We start from the raw sequence: 16,517 nt of genomic DNA on the forward strand, positions 1-16,517 counted from the left end.
ATAACAAATTTTACGTGTGACATTATCCCAGAGACCTTCTTTTGTAAAATTTAATTTGTAATGGACTAAAAATGAAAGAACGCGTCTAATATACATATGTTGGACTTGTTTCTAAATTTCAATATCTAAAGGACTAAAATATAATATATATATATATATGTGTATATCTATATTTATTAATTTTATCTAAAATAAAATTATGGCAAAGGATTGAGGGATAATGATGATGATATCTTACTATAATTTTAATATATGAGCTATTATTTTTGGTTATATAATGAAAGTAATTGATTAGTTTGATCTTAATTTTACATGTTAACCTTCATAATTTTAGTGTTAATCTGTAGCATGCACTTTTCCCAATGCATCTTTTTTCTAATATCATCTATGGAATTATTGATCTACTTAGGTTATGGATGGAGGTGATCGGAAAACTGTTCATCCCGAGAATTTGGATTGGGTTTAAGTTGAGCGATCAAACTTGCTTAGTTTATATCCGAAAACTGTCCACATTATGATTGGGTTTAAGTTGACCGATTCCCTTTTATACTCTCATGGGCCAAAAGACTCGAGAAAAACACGATCCATTGTCTTTGACATAGATCTATTTTAGTTTGATTTTCTTGGCAATATTTTGTTTTAATTTGATTTAACTTGTATCCGGCAATAAATCCTTAATTGTCATAGTATATTTTGGGCCCCTAATTAACTCCATCAAAAAAAGAATCATAAGCATTTGTAGATTTTAGTTTCCAATTAAGAAAGTTCAATGATCAGTTGCTACATGAAGTAAATTAATTGAATATATTTCAATCCAGTAATTCACAGGAGCAAAATTTTCAAGCTAAATAAATGGGATGGGAAAAAATCTGTCATGAACTTCTATCAGTCTCACAAGTTCTGTAAAATAATTTCCGAGTCGGGTCAAGTTACACTGTATGAACAGCTAGAGAAGACTTCAAAGTATTAGCTCGACCCAGAAGCAGCTTCCTTTAGGCATGACCTCATGATCTCAGCAAGCTTAGAGCAGGCATCAAGACAAAGCTCCATTGCCTGTTTATGGGACAGGACAATGTGTTAATTTGGTTGAAATAATTGAGAACAACTTTTTCCCCTTCTAAGCATATAATTACCTCGTTAATTTTGGCAGTTGTCCACTCGCCTGTGAGCATTAGCTGCGTGACCTCGTTTCGGGCGGGCATGCATGTAATCATGAGGGTTCCATCTTGACAGGCTTCCTCTTCCGATGTTGGATCAATGACAAGATTTCTCCCAAAACAAGACTATGGAGAAGAGACACCAAGTAAATCAAGATCAACTATCAGAAGCATTGGATTTAATGTAAAGGTTGATGAAGCAATGACAAGTGTATCTAAAAATATGTAGAGGATAGATAGAAGCTCAACGGTATCCATGATTAGAATAATTTAACACGTTCATGTATCATAATTCTACTCTTGGAGAGAAGAAGACTACGGTTCTTGTTCATGTACCATAATTCTGCTCTTGTAGAGAAGAAGACTACGGTTCTTCATGGTTCCACACGTAAAAGACCCCTAGTGGGACTTATAATTATGGCAATATTGAATTTAATGACGAAGGAAATGACGATTATTAGGTCTTCAAATACATGACCGCCTGTATCAACCTTAGCCGAAGAATTGATTATATATAATACTGAATGCTTAATAATAAGGAATTAACACAAATGCATATTGTATGAGGGACTTAAAAACTATGCCTACCTAGATCAAAATGTGTATGCACTCTAACCTCAAAGTACAAACGTGATGATTGTACGGCACACAAGAAATGGTGAAAATGAGCATGAAATTTGAAGTATTTGATTCACATAGTCTCTCTTGGTTTGCTCAATGTGTAAAAGGAATAAACATACCACAGAAACTGATGCAACAAGGTCATACATCATAATTCCAGCATCTGCAAGTGCAAGACTGGCACAAGTTACGATCACTGGAAGATCTCCTACAAAAAAAAATTATATAAATATGGTAGCACATAACCCTCTGCCAATACGTTGAAGCATGTAAGAAGATGTTTAAAAGCACAGCATTACGAAAATCTGATTAAAGAAAAGTAGGAAGAAAACTAATTGTTTGGTTCCCAGAGCAAAGGGAACATGCTTTTCATGATAATATTGAAAAACAAATCAAAGAACATGATAACATAACCACCCAAAAGTTTTATAAACCAAAAGACACCTTGTGCTAGAGATACGTAAGTGAAGAAGTCTTTTTCTATATTCTTCTGCGATGCCTGAACATATGACAATTAGTTCTTCTAATTCAACCGACTATACAACTTTAAAAGGTCCCACAGATTTATTTAAGCATACAGAAGAAACACCACTACTAGGCAATCCTTATCCATCGCTTTGGTTCAAATATTGACATATTGATTCCTCAACTACCAACATTCTTTCAGAATAGAAAAAGTGGAATCACAAGGAATGAAAATTTTGACATGATTGGACAACTTTAACCACAAAATGTATACATAAATAAGACACAAAAGTAAATTGGAGTTAGATACTCACCACCACCAGATTCCAGAACCAATGCAAAAACATCGACTGTAGTCTTTGGGAATGTTTCTAGAATTATGGCTCCCTCCAATGCTTTATGAAGCATCGACGAGTACTCTTTGTGGTCTGATCCCTGCACATTGATTTGTTCACATGATCGTAAGATGATATTCAGTCCGTCACAGAATCAGAATGCATAGATCAGGATGGCAAAAACCTGTCCACGAACTGGAGTTGAAAAAGTTGTGTAGCTGACATTGCAGTTCAATCTTCCAGTACCGCTATACATCATAGCTTTCTTACTCTCTCTTGGACCAAACCTGGAGAAAATAATTATCAACAGCGCTCAGCAGGATCATGGAAAGAAAGCCAATCACACATAGAATTACATTCAAAAGATTATTAATTGAAAATTTTGCACCAGTTTCAAGACAATGCAAACATACTTGCACAGCCTAAGTGGAATTAAAAAGCAACATGGCCTCATATAAACCATTAAGTAACAATGATTAAGGAAATCAATCAGAAAAGGCTCCATTCATTCTGTTTAGATGATCAAATATCTTTTTTTTACAGTAACAATTCAATATTATCTTGTATGAACAACAACGAATGTTAAAATTAGTTTTAGTTAAAGTTTAAATTGTCCCTCGTATCCGTTCCTTGAGGAGTTACATTGACACGGTAGGCACCATACATGTTTAGAAAATGATCCAAATTGGTAACCTAAAAAGTGACGAAACTTAAAAGTACATAACTCAAAAACATTTGTCAGTTCATTTTTCTAGTTAAAGAGGAGAGAACCAGGATTGATAATTTTAAGTGTGGATGATAGAAAAAGGACCATGAAGGCATTATGTACAGATTTATCATTCGCAAAAAGCTTACTTCCTACAGAGAGTTATACCGTATAACATTAATAATATCAAACAAAGACAAAAGATAATTCATGAAGACATTTTCTCAGAAAGCTCACATTCTTAGCACGAGCGGAATTTACTTACACAGACACAATGACCTTGGTCGCTCCAAATTCTGCATAAGCAGATCCAGAGGCAGCATTCGCAGCACCTGTCCTGAGAACTGCACGACAAAAAACCAATTCCTAATGAAGCTCCCACTCCACGGTTATGATACTACAACTAAGATGTTTTACGGGCAAAACATCAAACATCTCGCGGGCGAATCATAAAGCTAATCGGTCATTGTTTAACAATGACCGTAAAGGGTCGAGAACACGAACACGCAGGTCTGCACTGATGGAAGCTGCGCCCATCCGATCGAGTCCATTCGGTCTCCTGGAACAGTCTCCGCCTTTGCTGCAGCCGCTGCTTGCTGTCCGAGCTCTGAGACAGAGCGTACGTCGACGGGTTCGTAGCCATCTCTACCTCCTACGAGTCTACCTCTCGCGTGCGCTCGCTCGCTCGCTCGCCGACGCACCGTGCCCCCGGCCACGTCTGGGCTCTCCACTCCCTCTCGGCGGCGGCACCGACGAAATGGACCGTGCGAAGGGCTCCTGCGAACTGCCTGCAATTTGAAGCCGGTTCACACCCGAACCCCACACGACGAAGATAATGGACCGGATTGGGTTGGGTTTCGGTTCGGTTTAGTGATAGGCGCAGCGCGGTGAACCCGTGAAACGAACCAATCGCTGGAGCTGGTTTGGTTCGACCACAATTGCCCGAGGACGCCGAACCTAACTCATGATCTCCGGCTTTGGAGGGTGATGGCCCACCATATCCGTCAAACAGATACATGTAGCGTCAACCGCGGTCCGCTAAAGAACGGCCCTCTGCGTCTCTCCCAAGGAATCAAATCCTTATTCTTGCTGTCTCGAGGCTTCGTTGTTGCAGACCACCCAAGACTGCTCGCAGAACACTCCGGCGAGTTCTTCCATCGCTTTGATGTCCTCCTCCACATCGAAGCATGGCAGAACCTTGTCGTCAACACGGAAGCTTTCCGTGTCTTAAACATGCTTTAGGGGACACGAAGGATCCTGTAAGAATGTTCCGAGCACGGTTCTGCAACCACCGGTTCGGTGTAGATGACTGTAACCTCAAATCAAAAACCTGTGGTGGTTGATCGGGACTCGAGACCAGAATTGCACCGACAGAGCATCTCAAATGCCTCTCGTTTCACTCTGTTACTTCTCCCAGTCACATCGAAATAAGACTACAGGCAGTAACAGCACAGTAAGGCAGGTTGAGCAAGTTGATCTCAAGAGAGTCCTCCTATGGTTTGGGAGGTGAAATGGGGCTAAACTCGAACAGCTAAATTCTAGTATGATTCGGACTCAGAAGCAGGATGATTAATCCTGGCAACAGATGTGATGTAAAGATGCAGAAAAGAAAAGGGTGGGGTGGTCGGAGAAGCATCAATTAAAGGTTCCAAAAGGAAGAAAGCTGGTTATTGACAGTTAAAAAGTATCATTAAATTTTTCCTCCAAACACACAGCTTTTTCAATGGATTTAAGATTTTTAAGCTCACAAACCAGTAGGAAAACTATCACTAAACTTTTCCCTGTTGACAATTGATCTTCTGCAGATAATTAATATGATATTCTGCAAAATTCATCATCAGCTGAGAGAAGGGTTTATGATTTGTTTTTTTCTTCTTTGGTGGTACATGTAAACACATGTGCTGCATGCATGCCTGACATGCTAATCTTAGATCCTGATATTTTTCATGTTATCTTTGTCCTTTATATTCAATTTTTTGTCCTTTTATCTAGGAGTGGGGAAGAGCAATGTGAGGCACCAAATCATTTGGATTTTAGCTGCACCATATCTTCTTCTTCTTCTTCTTCTCTCCTCAAATTCTAGTGCTGCACGAGTAAATCTTTCCACTCTGCACAAAGGAGAAAAGCTTCGCAAGATATGATTTTTGTTTTCTGACATTTTTGTGACAAGTGACAGAGAAAGAAAGAACAAAGTTTCCAGCCGAGATGTTCCCTCTTTTCTGAATCAGCAGAGATCAAGATGTTGTGGGATTTCATGTGGGAGTATCTAATGTAGTGGTTACACCTACAATTGCAGTGGAGGCTGCTTCTCTCAACACATGGAATCCAATGAATGCCACACGACAATGTTGCAGAAACAAGAGATACCAGCTGTGGGATGACACTGAAATCTCACAGTTGGCTCGACGTATTTATTGTCACATGCGATCCGACTCCCCGAGTGCGGGTCTGCAGATGCATGTCACCGTGAACTCGCGGGGCTGTGATCCCGATGAAAGATGGAGTAGGGTTTTGCTTGGTGGAAGGGTCGGAGCACGAAGGGTCCATGCACGTGGCTCTTAATATCTTTTGCCTCTCCAACACTGACAGCAATGATCATATTCTTTGGATGGATCGAAGAGTGGTTTCAGTTTCACTCTCAGGCAAACACCCCAAAAGACCACACGTTTTGATGCTAAGAACAACTTTCCTGAGACCAAAAAGGCTGGTTTGTACCGAACGACAGTGCTTTGTCGTCGTCAGCATCGTAACGCAGGGTGAAACCAACCTCTATTTATGCCCACACCGCTCTCTCCCTCCCTCCTCGCACAGATCCAACCTCTCCTCTCGTCGTGCGGGGGGGAATGGCGCTGCTTGAGCTGGTTTTGGTTGCTTTTGCCTCGCTGCTCTCTGCTGGGGAGGGGTACGGAGGAAGAGGACGGTGGAGCAGAGCACATGCCACCTTCTACGGAGGAAGTGATGCGTCAGGGACGATGGGTGTGACTGCGGAACAGTCTCTTATGCTCGCGAAGCTGTGGCGTAATAACACGCGAATCTGATGAATGACGACTGTTGGCATTTGCAGGAGGAGCTTGTGGCTATGGCAACTTGTACAGCCAAGGGTATGGAACCAACACCGCAGCTCTGAGCACTGCCCTCTTCGGCGACGGCCTCAGCTGCGGAGCTTGCTACCAGATTGTGTGCGTGAAAGACCGCCGGAATTGTCTGCGAGGATCCGTTGTGGTCACCGCCACCAACTTCTGCCCACCCAACAGCGCCCTCCCAAACGACGCCGGTGGGTGGTGTAATCCCCCCCTGCAGCACTTCGACCTATCTCAGCCCGTGTTCCTCCGCATCGCTCAGTACAGAGCTGGAATCGTGCCGGTTGCATACCGCAGGTAGGCGACCAGCTTGCGTCTTCCTACCTTTTTCTTCTGCCTTCCGCCCTCATGTCGTTTCTTCTGGTTCCACGATGTCAGGGTCCCCTGCAGGAAGAGAGGCGGCATCAGGTTCACCGTCAATGGCCACTCCTACTTCAACCTGGTGCTCATCACCAACGTCGGAGGAGCAGGCGACGTGCATGCGGTGGCCGTCAGGGGAGCCAGGACGGGGTGGCAGTCCATGTCCAGGAACTGGGGCCAGAACTGGCAGAGCAACGCCTTCCTCGACGGCCAGTCCCTCTCCTTCAAGGTCACCACCAGCGACGGCCGCTCCGTCGTCTCCTACGACGTGGCTCCTGCAACCTGGTCCTTCGGACAAACCTTCAGCGGTGGCCAATTCCGCTGAGAAGCACATATGACGTGCTTCACGTTAGAAAGTAACCCATAATTCTAAGCATAGAGTGATGGATGAAGATTAAAAGGGCTTATTTTACCTTGGCCTTTCATGGTGTTAAGAGTCTGTGTAAGCCTTATATCAATGGCTTGCTGTTCTTAGAGGAGAAGAAACAGCTTAAGAAGCTGCTCGTCTTCTTAGGGAGTAGTCAGAAGTGGTGGCATTCTACCTCTCATTTCTCCTGAGGCGCATCTGAAGAGAAGGCTTCTTCTCTGTGACTCATCGTCACCACTGCTTGTATCATGTCATTTATGCAAGTGAAGTTATATGGCAGATTAATGATGCTTGTTATGCCATGCTATTTGTGCCTTGGATTGAAGCAAGAAGAGCAAGAACAGTCGGGGAAGAAGATGAAGGGAAACAGTAAGTTCGGTAAGAATCCATCACCATATCCATCATTGGTTGGTCACAGAGCTTTATTGACCATGTGATGCTTTAATCTTCTGATAAATATGAACCATTACTTCCCGGTTGTGATGTGTTGGGGATTCTGAGGTATCCATTCTGCTACAAACTGTAGTTCTCAGAGATGAGAGGACAGGATGGTTGGTGAACTGGGAATTGAAGGTACTTGAACAGTGAGTGGGGATCGCTTCACATCTTGATGTCCCAACATGTTTCAGATTTATGAGATCTTGTAGAAGGCACAAGTAATCTGCAATCACTACTTTATTTCCACATTATGTTATCATCACTTCCTATAAAACTGTTCAAAATCTTGGGTTTCTTAGTTTCTGGAGGTACCATCAACACTGGATGGGAAGTTAATGTGCTGTCTGTGATCCTTCTCACTCTTCCATGAAGTAAACAACTCTTCTTTCCTCAGTTGGACACAATGTTGTTGCTGTGTCCAGTACTGATTTGATGAGCTCAGAGAAGCAATAGGTTGATGTTGGCTACTGTGAGCAGTCCTTGCAGAAACATTAAACAAGATTCCTGGTTAGGACAGACTATATCTTTGACAAGAGAAAAAGCAGATCCCAGCTGTCTTCTGCAGTGAATGCATTGAAATTACTAGTTGAGGAGCAAAAACAACAACAACAGAAGATGAGAAAAAGCAGATCCCTGTTTTCCTGCACTCCTTATATGAAGTAGTCTTTGGTTTGCAGGCTCCAAAAAAAAACAACAGAAGTAAAAAAAAACAGAAAATTATGTCAGATAGTTCAATTGTTTGCTTAAATAGATCAGACATAATTTTACTTCTTTGATTAATATGTTATAGATAATTTTTTTCATATTTATAGATAGTGAAAATGAGATCAATCACATGATTTTACTATCAATTTAATGTGATAGGCAGGATTAATCACAGTGGAGCTTAAACCCCTAACTTCATATGGCACACCAAGCATCTTAACAATGACAATATATTCTTATATCCAATGATACAGTGTTTCAATGAATGTTAGACAAGCCAAACTAAACTTATCCTTTCATAAATTTTGTTTGATATTTATTGAGCTAATCTTGAACTAAATAATGATGCCAAGAGAGAAAAGGAGGCTTGGAAAATGATGTACATCCACCAAACTGAGAGTACAATCATTGGGACTTACAATAGTGACTAACTAGTTCAAAAAGTGCACACACATCAGACTTTTTTGGTAGTGAATAGCTTAGCTAGTTCAAAGCTGCAAACACATGCTCCTGAGCTGTCCGAAACCATCATACTGCCTGATGTTTCTGTCTACAGTAATTGCTTTGTTGGGTGGCATACTATTTTCTTCTTCTCATCTGTCTATTTTTCACCTTTTCCACACTCCTGCTTTAACAATTTTTACGATGCATGTCTCTTCTTGTGTGTTGTGGATTGTATGCTTACGAGCAAACATGAGAAACTTGAATCAAAATCAGAGATGGGAGTCAGTTATTTTCAGTTCATTTGTCATGTTTAAATTAGATTTAATGTGGATGTTACTGTTAGATATGACCAATGTAACTCACTGGTTATGGAAAGAATCATACCAAAACCATAAGTTCAGTGTTTGTGCCATATAGTTTATCTTCAGGTGTTCAGATAATATGTGGCCATTGATATATTTCCAAATAAATTATAAAGCAAACATGTTTTTTGTTTGTTCTTTTGCAGCAATTATATCCTGGTATTCTCCAGAGTTTCCAGTAAGTAGTAATTCTATCCACATTAAATATCCAAGATCATGGGAGTAGCTGAAAAAGGGTAAACATAAGTACATATGAAAAGACAATTACCTGAAGTAACTTTGTTGTGCAGCTGGTGTTCCATCTCAGAGAAAGATCCTTGGGAACAAAGAACCCAAAAGAGAATAATGAGCACAGGAAGAGATTTGATATGATACAAGCCAAACTGAGAGAGACACAGGAGTCTGGCATGACTTCAAATGACAGAGGACATGGAGGAATTCATGGCAGAACTCATTGATCATTTGATATAAAATGAAAAATTGTAAACAACATGTGCACCATACAAGCACAAGAGTCTTTAAAAGTAATCATCCAGATAATAGTATCAATCGTCAGGACCCACCGAAACTAGCCTTAATTTGAAACACTAGTTTATTTCAATCAATAAAAATGTCTCAAATGTTTCCATTGATGCAAGCCTGAAATCAGGCCTGCACTGCCACATGTCGAAACAGGAGATACAAGTCAAAACAAGAAGGCATGTATTTAACTTCCCGAAGAAGGAAATGCAACATTTTATACGACAAATATTATCGCAGAAGAAACGAATGCCTTTTAATCTGAATTTAATGTCTCATGTAGCAATGAAACTGAGTAAACAGTATCTGATCCTGATCACAAGCAGAAAGTCAGCTATCGCAAATTCTCACACTGTGATGAATATGCATCCTCCAGCTCCTGTCTTGACAACAGCTTGGTGGAATGCGGCAGGGTGCAGGGAGGTTCAGTTGTAATGTCATCCAAATCAAAAGGTTTAACTAAGAAGTAACTTCCGAGAGATTTGATTGTTCTTTCAATAAACGTTGATTTGGATGGCACATACTCTTTCATCCGACATAAGAAATCGACATGAGGTCGTGCCTGATAAAGAAAATATCGACTTTTTAGAGTTATTAACATTCAGATAACCATATCATCTATCTGTCGCTATATTCAAATATAAAAATTGCTAGCGGTTTATAATATAATTTACATTTGATACATGGATCCGAGCTTCAATAGCTACAAAAGACAATAATTATCACTGACAAAAAGAAAATAAAAAAAACACAATAATAAAATTCTAATAGGAATCAACAGAAATATAGATGCCTATCAAAGGGAAAAAAGAATCAGAAAATTTAAAATATTGGAGCTAAAATAACACAGTCATTTATGTGATGATTAATAACTGAATGGAAATGTGATCCTTTTACCAAATGGCGTAACCTTAAGGGATGAGCGTTAAAGTGCACACACAGCAAGTTAGAAGAAAGGGTTCACAGTGTAACACATCACTTAGCTGATCAAGTCAGCATTGGTATCAACTAAAGTTGAGAGCATCTCATCATCAAACTTGTACATGCAGTTAGTGTGATGCTGACTGAGTCAAACAATTATTTTAACAGAATAAGTCAAAACATATCTTCTTCCCACATGATATTCTAATCACTCTTGAAATGATGCCAAAACAAAAAAAGTATCCATCAACTTAATGAAAAGGAGAATCCCAGTGGCTGTCAGAAGAATTATTACAATTACAAGAAATATTAAAAGACTGTCAATAGGTTATACCGATCGATATTTTGGAGCACGGGTGGGAAGCTTTAGGTATTCCATATTCTTTATATCATAATCCCATAGAAATGACGTATGATGAATCCATCGCTCTTTAATTATGGACTGAGCATTTCCACCAAACTTGTGGCTATTAAATGCATAATCTGAAAATGAGGATAAAGGAACGCCATCTTAAATGATAGCAAAACCTGACAAAACATGATGCTTTGCAGTCATAAACAAGACAAGTAAAACTGTTTTCAGTTTGATGACTTTTCGGAAACTGTAAGTTTCATATATCAGAAGTTTTTTCAATACAAAAAGATCCTCAAATATAATAGCAAGTACCAGAGAGATGTTTCCATGACTTTTTTGATGCCATCAAGCACTATATATCAGAGTTTACTTATGGTTTAGCTTAGATAAAAAGAAAAACAATTATCAGTTTTTACTTATGGTTTAGCTGAGACAAAATAAATACAATGAATTTAAGGAAGAAAACAGGGTCAGAATCTGAGAAAAAAAAAACCCATGGGTCTGGGCACAATGAGTCAAGGACCATGTTGCCATTATTCATGCTGGTAGCTCAAATGCTATAAAAACTTAAATCCATTTCTTATCTCTCTAATCGCAGGATGATTAATAACTTTAGATGTTGAGATATATCTACTCACCTATGATTGGAACAGAGTCTACAAACATCAGAAAGAGACCACTCATAAAGTTGGTCAAAATCTACTTACCTCACAGCAGAGGTATCACTATCCATCTTACAATGATAAGTCCACTTTATTAAAAATAACATGATCCATCCAAATATAAGTAGGGTGGATGTGGAATAATTTTTTAAGTGTGGGTCAAGCAGATGTAACACAGCAGAATAACAAACCAAGAAAAAGAGAAAGAAAAGCATACACATGAAGACGATGTAGATACCAAATATCGCTGAGCATGTAAGGAAGTAGCATAAATTGTTCCTTCCTACATACCGTTTTCACGGAGATGGAAGTCACCAAATCCTCGAAGCACCTCACTGTAAAGTTGGCCAGTCCATGACATGATAGGGTGAGGATATGGTTGAAGCCCCGGGATAGCATTCTTATTGCAAATGAAAGAGATAAAGACTGTTCCATCATCAACAATAACAGTGCCTCCTCCGGTAAATCTTTTAATTACAGGAATTTGATCACGAAGCACAGACTTCAGTTCAATAAGTTCTGAAGGCCTCCTAGTGGTATAGTTTCATGCTCATGGTCAGACTTTAATCAATAGCCCCAAATACAATCTTTGGATACCCAAATCATGCATGAAGAGAGAATATAAACAGTTATAGATGACCCTGAAAAATCAAAGGAACACAGAAACACAAAACAAATGTATTTCTAAATGAGTTCTTACCCAGATACTCCCATGACTATAGTAGGACGATTTGTCCTATCATTAACAATGCACCAATTATCAACCGATGTCCTGAGCAACCTTTCCTCCAGATGTAGTTGCTCTAGAATAGGCACAGCCGACATCCTGAGAAGCTTCATGCAGGGCAGAACGACATTTCTAGCTTGAGCTAAAGTCATTCTCAGATGCACGATTCCAACAAAAAATCTCTTTCCTTCCTCTAAATCATAAACGAGCAGCTAGTTGAGGACTCCCGAGCTGCATCACGACTAAGATATTGTTGTTAATTGGAACCCAAGATTCCTCCATCAATAAACTGAAAATGAGTGTTTCTGAATTCAAAAAGAGATAGACATGATAAAACGACACGACATCACATTAAAAAATCTTGAAAATAATATGTCAAGAGGGTCTTGTGATCTCCTTAAAGAATCTTAATAACTAAATATGAGATCTTTTCCAAGTTTCTGCCAAACAACCCTTTTTTAAACAAGAATTTTGGATAAAACATGCCATGAGAGTCTTGTAATAATCTTCCTAAAATTAGCATCACTCAAATCTTAATAAGTTCAGAACTTCTCCAAGATTTTGCCCAAAAGATTCCTGTTTATATAGGAAACAGAAATGACACAAGCCAAAAGGGAGAAACGAATTAGAATCCTAAACATAAAATGTCATGAGGGTCTTTCAATAATCTTGCTTGAATCAGCATCATCGGACTCTTAATGACTAACGATTAGATCTTTTCCAAGATTTTGCCAGAAAGATCCTGTTTTGGTTTCTCTCTTCGTTAAATTCACGAAACTGAGAAATCGAAACCACAAGGATCCAAGAGCCAGGGCATCAAATGAACAAGCACTTGTGGATCGCTTACCGGATAGCGGAGTGATGGTGGCACTTGTGGATCGAGCTATCGCAGGCGACCTCGAGAGATTCCAACGCCGTCGACCGATGCGGACTCGAGGGATTTAGGGCACGGGCAAATGGATCCGGATCCGTTTCTCAAGGAGCACTTCAGACCCAACCCATATTTGTATCCGGTAGTCAAAAATCTTCCTGCCTCAGCTGAATCCGTATCCGCTTAAGATAAATCTGGATATGAACCCGAATCCGAATTCGGTTGGATCTTTTCTTCCTATCGTCATCGTCCTATCAGATAACACAGATCACAAAGCATCAAACCTTCTATCACACAATCTCTACCGAGGAAATTGACAGATTTACTTCTCTCTCTCTCTCTCTCTCTCTCTCTCTAATTTAGGAGTTTACTGGTTCATGGAGATTAGATCTACCCATAACTTGGTAACACTTACACTGATCTTATCAGAAGCATCATTCGATGCGGTTTCAACATGAAATGATTTGATGGTTGAATTCTTTTCAGGTGGTGCACTTAATTTTTGATAAGGACAAGCATAATATGTTTGTAAACACAGCAATCATGGAAGTGTTCTAAATCTTGCCAAAATTTATTTGACTTGTCCGTTTGACATTGTTGCTCCTGTTGACTTTTAGGACAGAGCTTCCTCATGATTTTTCATGTCTGCCAAACCACACTCATGTGAGAGAACCAATAGAGCAGAATAAATCACACAAAAGCTTTTCAGATTTGTTTCATCTAATTTGACATTCTCAAGCATTAGAACAAATCTCTTTTGCTTGTTCAGATCATAAAGGTGATGAACAACTCAGTATCAGAACCTGTAGCAATCGAGCAATCTGTCTTTTGCACCATGTTGATTCGAGCTTTTCTTCTTTCTTTCCTTTTGTTCTGTATCATTGCAGAGCTGCCGGTGCTTAGCACACAGTCCATCCAAGCATAAGATATTTTTCTTGCAATCATTGCAGTTCTCAGAACCACCAATTCCATCAAGGAATGTGTGAGAGCCACAATCTCTTGTCACAGAGAAGAAGAAGAAGAAGAAGAAGAAAACCAACAATACATCTTATTGTGTGTAGATTCCTCTCTGATCGAACACACACCTGCATGGAGTTGTTTGAAATATGCAGCTCATCTTCTTAATGCCCTCCTCCTCCACAAATTCCATATCATATGTATGCTAATAAACTTTAAATGCTTTGATTCAACATAAATAAATTTACATCACCAAGTCTCCTCAACAATAACGACACTTTTCTGCTACATAAACACTGCAAGCTATAGGGAACCAAAGGGCACACAATTCACAGTGACATACTTCTCAACAAACAGTAATGCTTTAGAGGTAGGCTAAGAAGGTCTTTAAGTTGGGGGTGGGGGTGACAAGCCACTTCTAGGGTTGGTGTTAGCTCCAGGTTCCTTGTAGTCCATGGTTGTCTCCACCATCTCCCTGACTTCCCATATCCCTTCCTGAAACAACAGTCACCAAGAACAACTTTACTGACATAATCCTGTTAAATAAATGGCCCAATTGAAGAGAGAAAGAGAGAGAGAGAGAGAGAGAGAGAGAGAGAGAGGCAAACAAAGACCAAGAAGACTCACCTCATGTTCAGATGGAGACCTCACAGCTTCTGAAGACCTCACAAGAATGGTTCTTCTTCCATACCCTTGACACCAATCAAGAACAAGCAAGCAAGCAGGGATCAGTTGCAAGCCTTTCCCACAAATAAACAAGGGGGAGAATAAATCAGAGGAGGTGTACCTTGGGACATGGAGAGTGAGAGAAGAGCTGAGATGATGAAGATTGTGAAGAACCAAGACCTCCTCACCACCATGATGTCTGACTGGGATGCATATCAAACAGGAATCTCCCTCCAACTCCTCCCTCTATACTTATTATCACAGTGTCTAATGGTGGATAGGGATGGAAGACTAGTAATTGACACTCCCATGTGGCCTAGAACAAGACATGACAAACCTCCATCACAGATCAAGATCATGCCCTTAAACCAAACATTATGTAAGTCAAAGGTAATTTCTATTCATGGTTAGCAGTTTGGCATGCTTTGTTAATGGTGGTTTGGCAAGAATTTTTTTGCTGCCATAACATATGGTCAACTGAGCTGGGAGGAGGAGGACAAACAAGTCAGTGGCTTCTTCAATGTGAAACATTCTTTTTGGGACCATTAAAATGTAGCTTTTTGGCCTCTGAAACAAGCAACTGCTGCTGGTTTTCCAAGGCAGTATTCTTGCCATCACAAACACGCATTCACATACTTGTCATGACCTCAAGAGGAGAATATCTCTATCCATCTTTCATTTCTCTTCTGAGATTTCTTGATCATGAAAACTTATTTACAAAGTGATTTTTTTAGAGATGTGACATTGTTACTCTGATCATTTGTTATCTTTAATCCTGACAGCAATCATTGAATTCCCATGTTGTAATTGGCCAAAAACAGCAGTCAAACCTCCTGTAGTGGCCCAGACACCAGTGGTGCTGTTGACTACAGAACAAAGACATCAATTTGAGAGTGACAATTATTAATGTGTCCAGCACTTGTTGGAAGTTGACATGATTCCTTTTGATTTCTTTTTATCTGGGAGGTCATACGAGCACTAGAAAAATGGATTGACTTCAGCTAGAACACATAAATATCAGAGGAGAGTTACAGGAGGAAACATGTTCTCTTGTGGTTTTGATGTCACATAAATGTCAGTGAATTCTTGTGTTCCTTTTTCCACATTCTCCTGTGGGTTGGTTTTATGCCTCTTCTCCAGTCACTGCCTTTTTGTCTGCCTTGAGATCATCAAATCTACAGATAAAGAAGAGAGTGGGAAAACTGTGCTTTTCTTATTACCTGATGAATCAACTTTGAATTAACTCCCCACCACATCTTGATCACTTGAACTGCTTTTGCTCATTGGTGCTCACCTTCTTTTGTATGGAATGTTCCATTTCCTTGGATATCTTAACTTGTCCTAGGTTCCCTTATGCTTTTCCTACCTTTATTCTTAGTTGTTTTGGATGACATATTCTCAGCAATTTTTCCACAGCATTTTCTCTTGGAATTATCCAACTCATTGATTTCAATTGGATCAATACAATAATTTGCAGATTTGCATTCCAAATTCCAAGAAAAATCAACTTCTATTTTTAAATTATTCTAATCCAATCACTTCGAATGTACAGATAGAGTAGCACATGTAAATAAATACTGGACAACATCTTACTCTACAGCATAAAATTAGGATGAGACTTACTATAGATTCTTATAATACAATCAGGCCATCCTTTGCATTCTGTCTTTTGTTTGTATGCTCACCTCACTGATAAGAAGAGCAAGCATCAAAAAGCAAGAGCTCTTTCTCTATTATATGGTCTTTATTCCCCTTGGTCATGGTCTATCTTCTCAAGCTCCCTTCCACCAGCAGCCATG

At 39.7% G+C, this 16,517-nt stretch overlaps 3 protein-coding genes across 6 annotated transcripts; 1 reads left to right on the forward strand and 2 right to left on the reverse strand.

The window, feature by feature from the left end:
• Positions 1-785: 785 nt before the first annotated feature.
• LOC103976728 (exosome complex component RRP41-like) lies at positions 786-4,095 on the reverse strand. The gene is made up of 7 exons (XM_009392034.3): positions 3,789-4,095; positions 3,550-3,628; positions 2,763-2,865; positions 2,558-2,678; positions 1,898-1,986; positions 1,134-1,283; positions 786-1,053 (listed from the first exon to the last, which is right to left on the reverse strand). Exons 1-7 carry the CDS (start codon positions 3,925-3,927, stop codon positions 967-969), a joined length of 768 nt encoding a protein of 255 aa, XP_009390309.1. The 5' UTR covers positions 3,928-4,095; the 3' UTR covers positions 786-966.
• A 1,925-nt stretch (positions 4,096-6,020) lies between these two features.
• LOC135631967 (expansin-A15-like) lies at positions 6,021-7,136 on the forward strand. Its single transcript, XM_065140166.1, has 3 exons — positions 6,021-6,260; positions 6,349-6,661; positions 6,743-7,136. The coding sequence occupies exons 1-3, from the start codon at positions 6,128-6,130 to the stop codon at positions 7,047-7,049; spliced, it is 753 nt and encodes a 250-aa protein (XP_064996238.1). The 5' UTR covers positions 6,021-6,127; the 3' UTR covers positions 7,050-7,136.
• A 2,473-nt stretch (positions 7,137-9,609) lies between these two features.
• Positions 9,610-13,205, reverse strand: LOC135584852 (uncharacterized). 4 transcript variants are annotated; one of them, XM_065140167.1, is made up of 5 exons: positions 13,072-13,205; positions 12,198-12,455; positions 11,789-12,027; positions 10,815-10,963; positions 9,610-10,121 (listed from the first exon to the last, which is right to left on the reverse strand). In XM_065140167.1, exons 2-5 carry the CDS (start codon positions 12,374-12,376, stop codon positions 9,894-9,896), a joined length of 795 nt encoding a protein of 264 aa, XP_064996239.1. In that variant the 5' UTR covers positions 12,377-12,455; positions 13,072-13,205; the 3' UTR covers positions 9,610-9,893. The 4 variants fall into 4 exon arrangements, 3 of the variants coding, with proteins under 3 accessions (XP_064996239.1, XP_064996241.1, XP_064996240.1); XM_065140169.1 differs by having other exon boundaries at positions 12,198-12,466; positions 13,072-13,178; XM_065140168.1 differs by lacking the exon at positions 13,072-13,205 and having other exon boundaries at positions 12,198-12,513.
• Between the last annotated feature and the right edge of the window lie 3,312 nt (positions 13,206-16,517).

Source organism: Musa acuminata, chromosome BXJ3-2 (assembly GCF_036884655.1).
Source record: "Musa acuminata AAA Group cultivar baxijiao chromosome BXJ3-2, Cavendish_Baxijiao_AAA, whole genome shotgun sequence".
Classification (NCBI taxonomy): domain Eukaryota; kingdom Viridiplantae; phylum Streptophyta; class Magnoliopsida; order Zingiberales; family Musaceae; genus Musa; species Musa acuminata.

Bases quoted from the DNA above. Each gene is read 5' to 3' on its own strand.
- LOC103976728 (XM_009392034.3), bottom strand. From the start codon at position 3,927: ATGGCTACGAACCCGTCGACGTACGCTCTGTCTCAGAGCTCGGACAGC. The intron at 1,987-2,557 runs GTGAGTATCTAA...TTTTTTTTGTAG, and splicing joins GGTTCTGGAATCTGGTGGTG to GAGATCTTCCAGTGATCGTA. The intron at 1,284-1,897 runs GTATGTTTATTC...TCTTCTCCATAG, and splicing joins TTGTTGCATCAGTTTCTGTG to TCTTGTTTTGGGAGAAATCT.
- LOC135631967 (XM_065140166.1), top strand. From the start codon at position 6,128: ATGGCGCTGCTTGAGCTGGTTTTGGTTGCTTTTGCCTCGCTGCTCTCT. The intron at 6,261-6,348 runs GTGTGACTGCGG...TGGCATTTGCAG, and splicing joins TGATGCGTCAGGGACGATGG to GAGGAGCTTGTGGCTATGGC. The intron at 6,662-6,742 runs GTAGGCGACCAG...CCACGATGTCAG, and splicing joins GTGCCGGTTGCATACCGCAG to GGTCCCCTGCAGGAAGAGAG.
- LOC135584852 (XM_065140167.1), bottom strand. From the start codon at position 12,376: ATGACTTTAGCTCAAGCTAGAAATGTCGTTCTGCCCTGCATGAAGCTT. The intron at 12,028-12,197 runs GTAAGAACTCAT...CTATACCACTAG, and splicing joins ATAGTCATGGGAGTATCTGG to GAGGCCTTCAGAACTTATTG. The intron at 10,122-10,814 runs GTATAACCTATT...TTTCTTTATCAG, and splicing joins GTGCTCCAAAATATCGATCG to GCACGACCTCATGTCGATTT.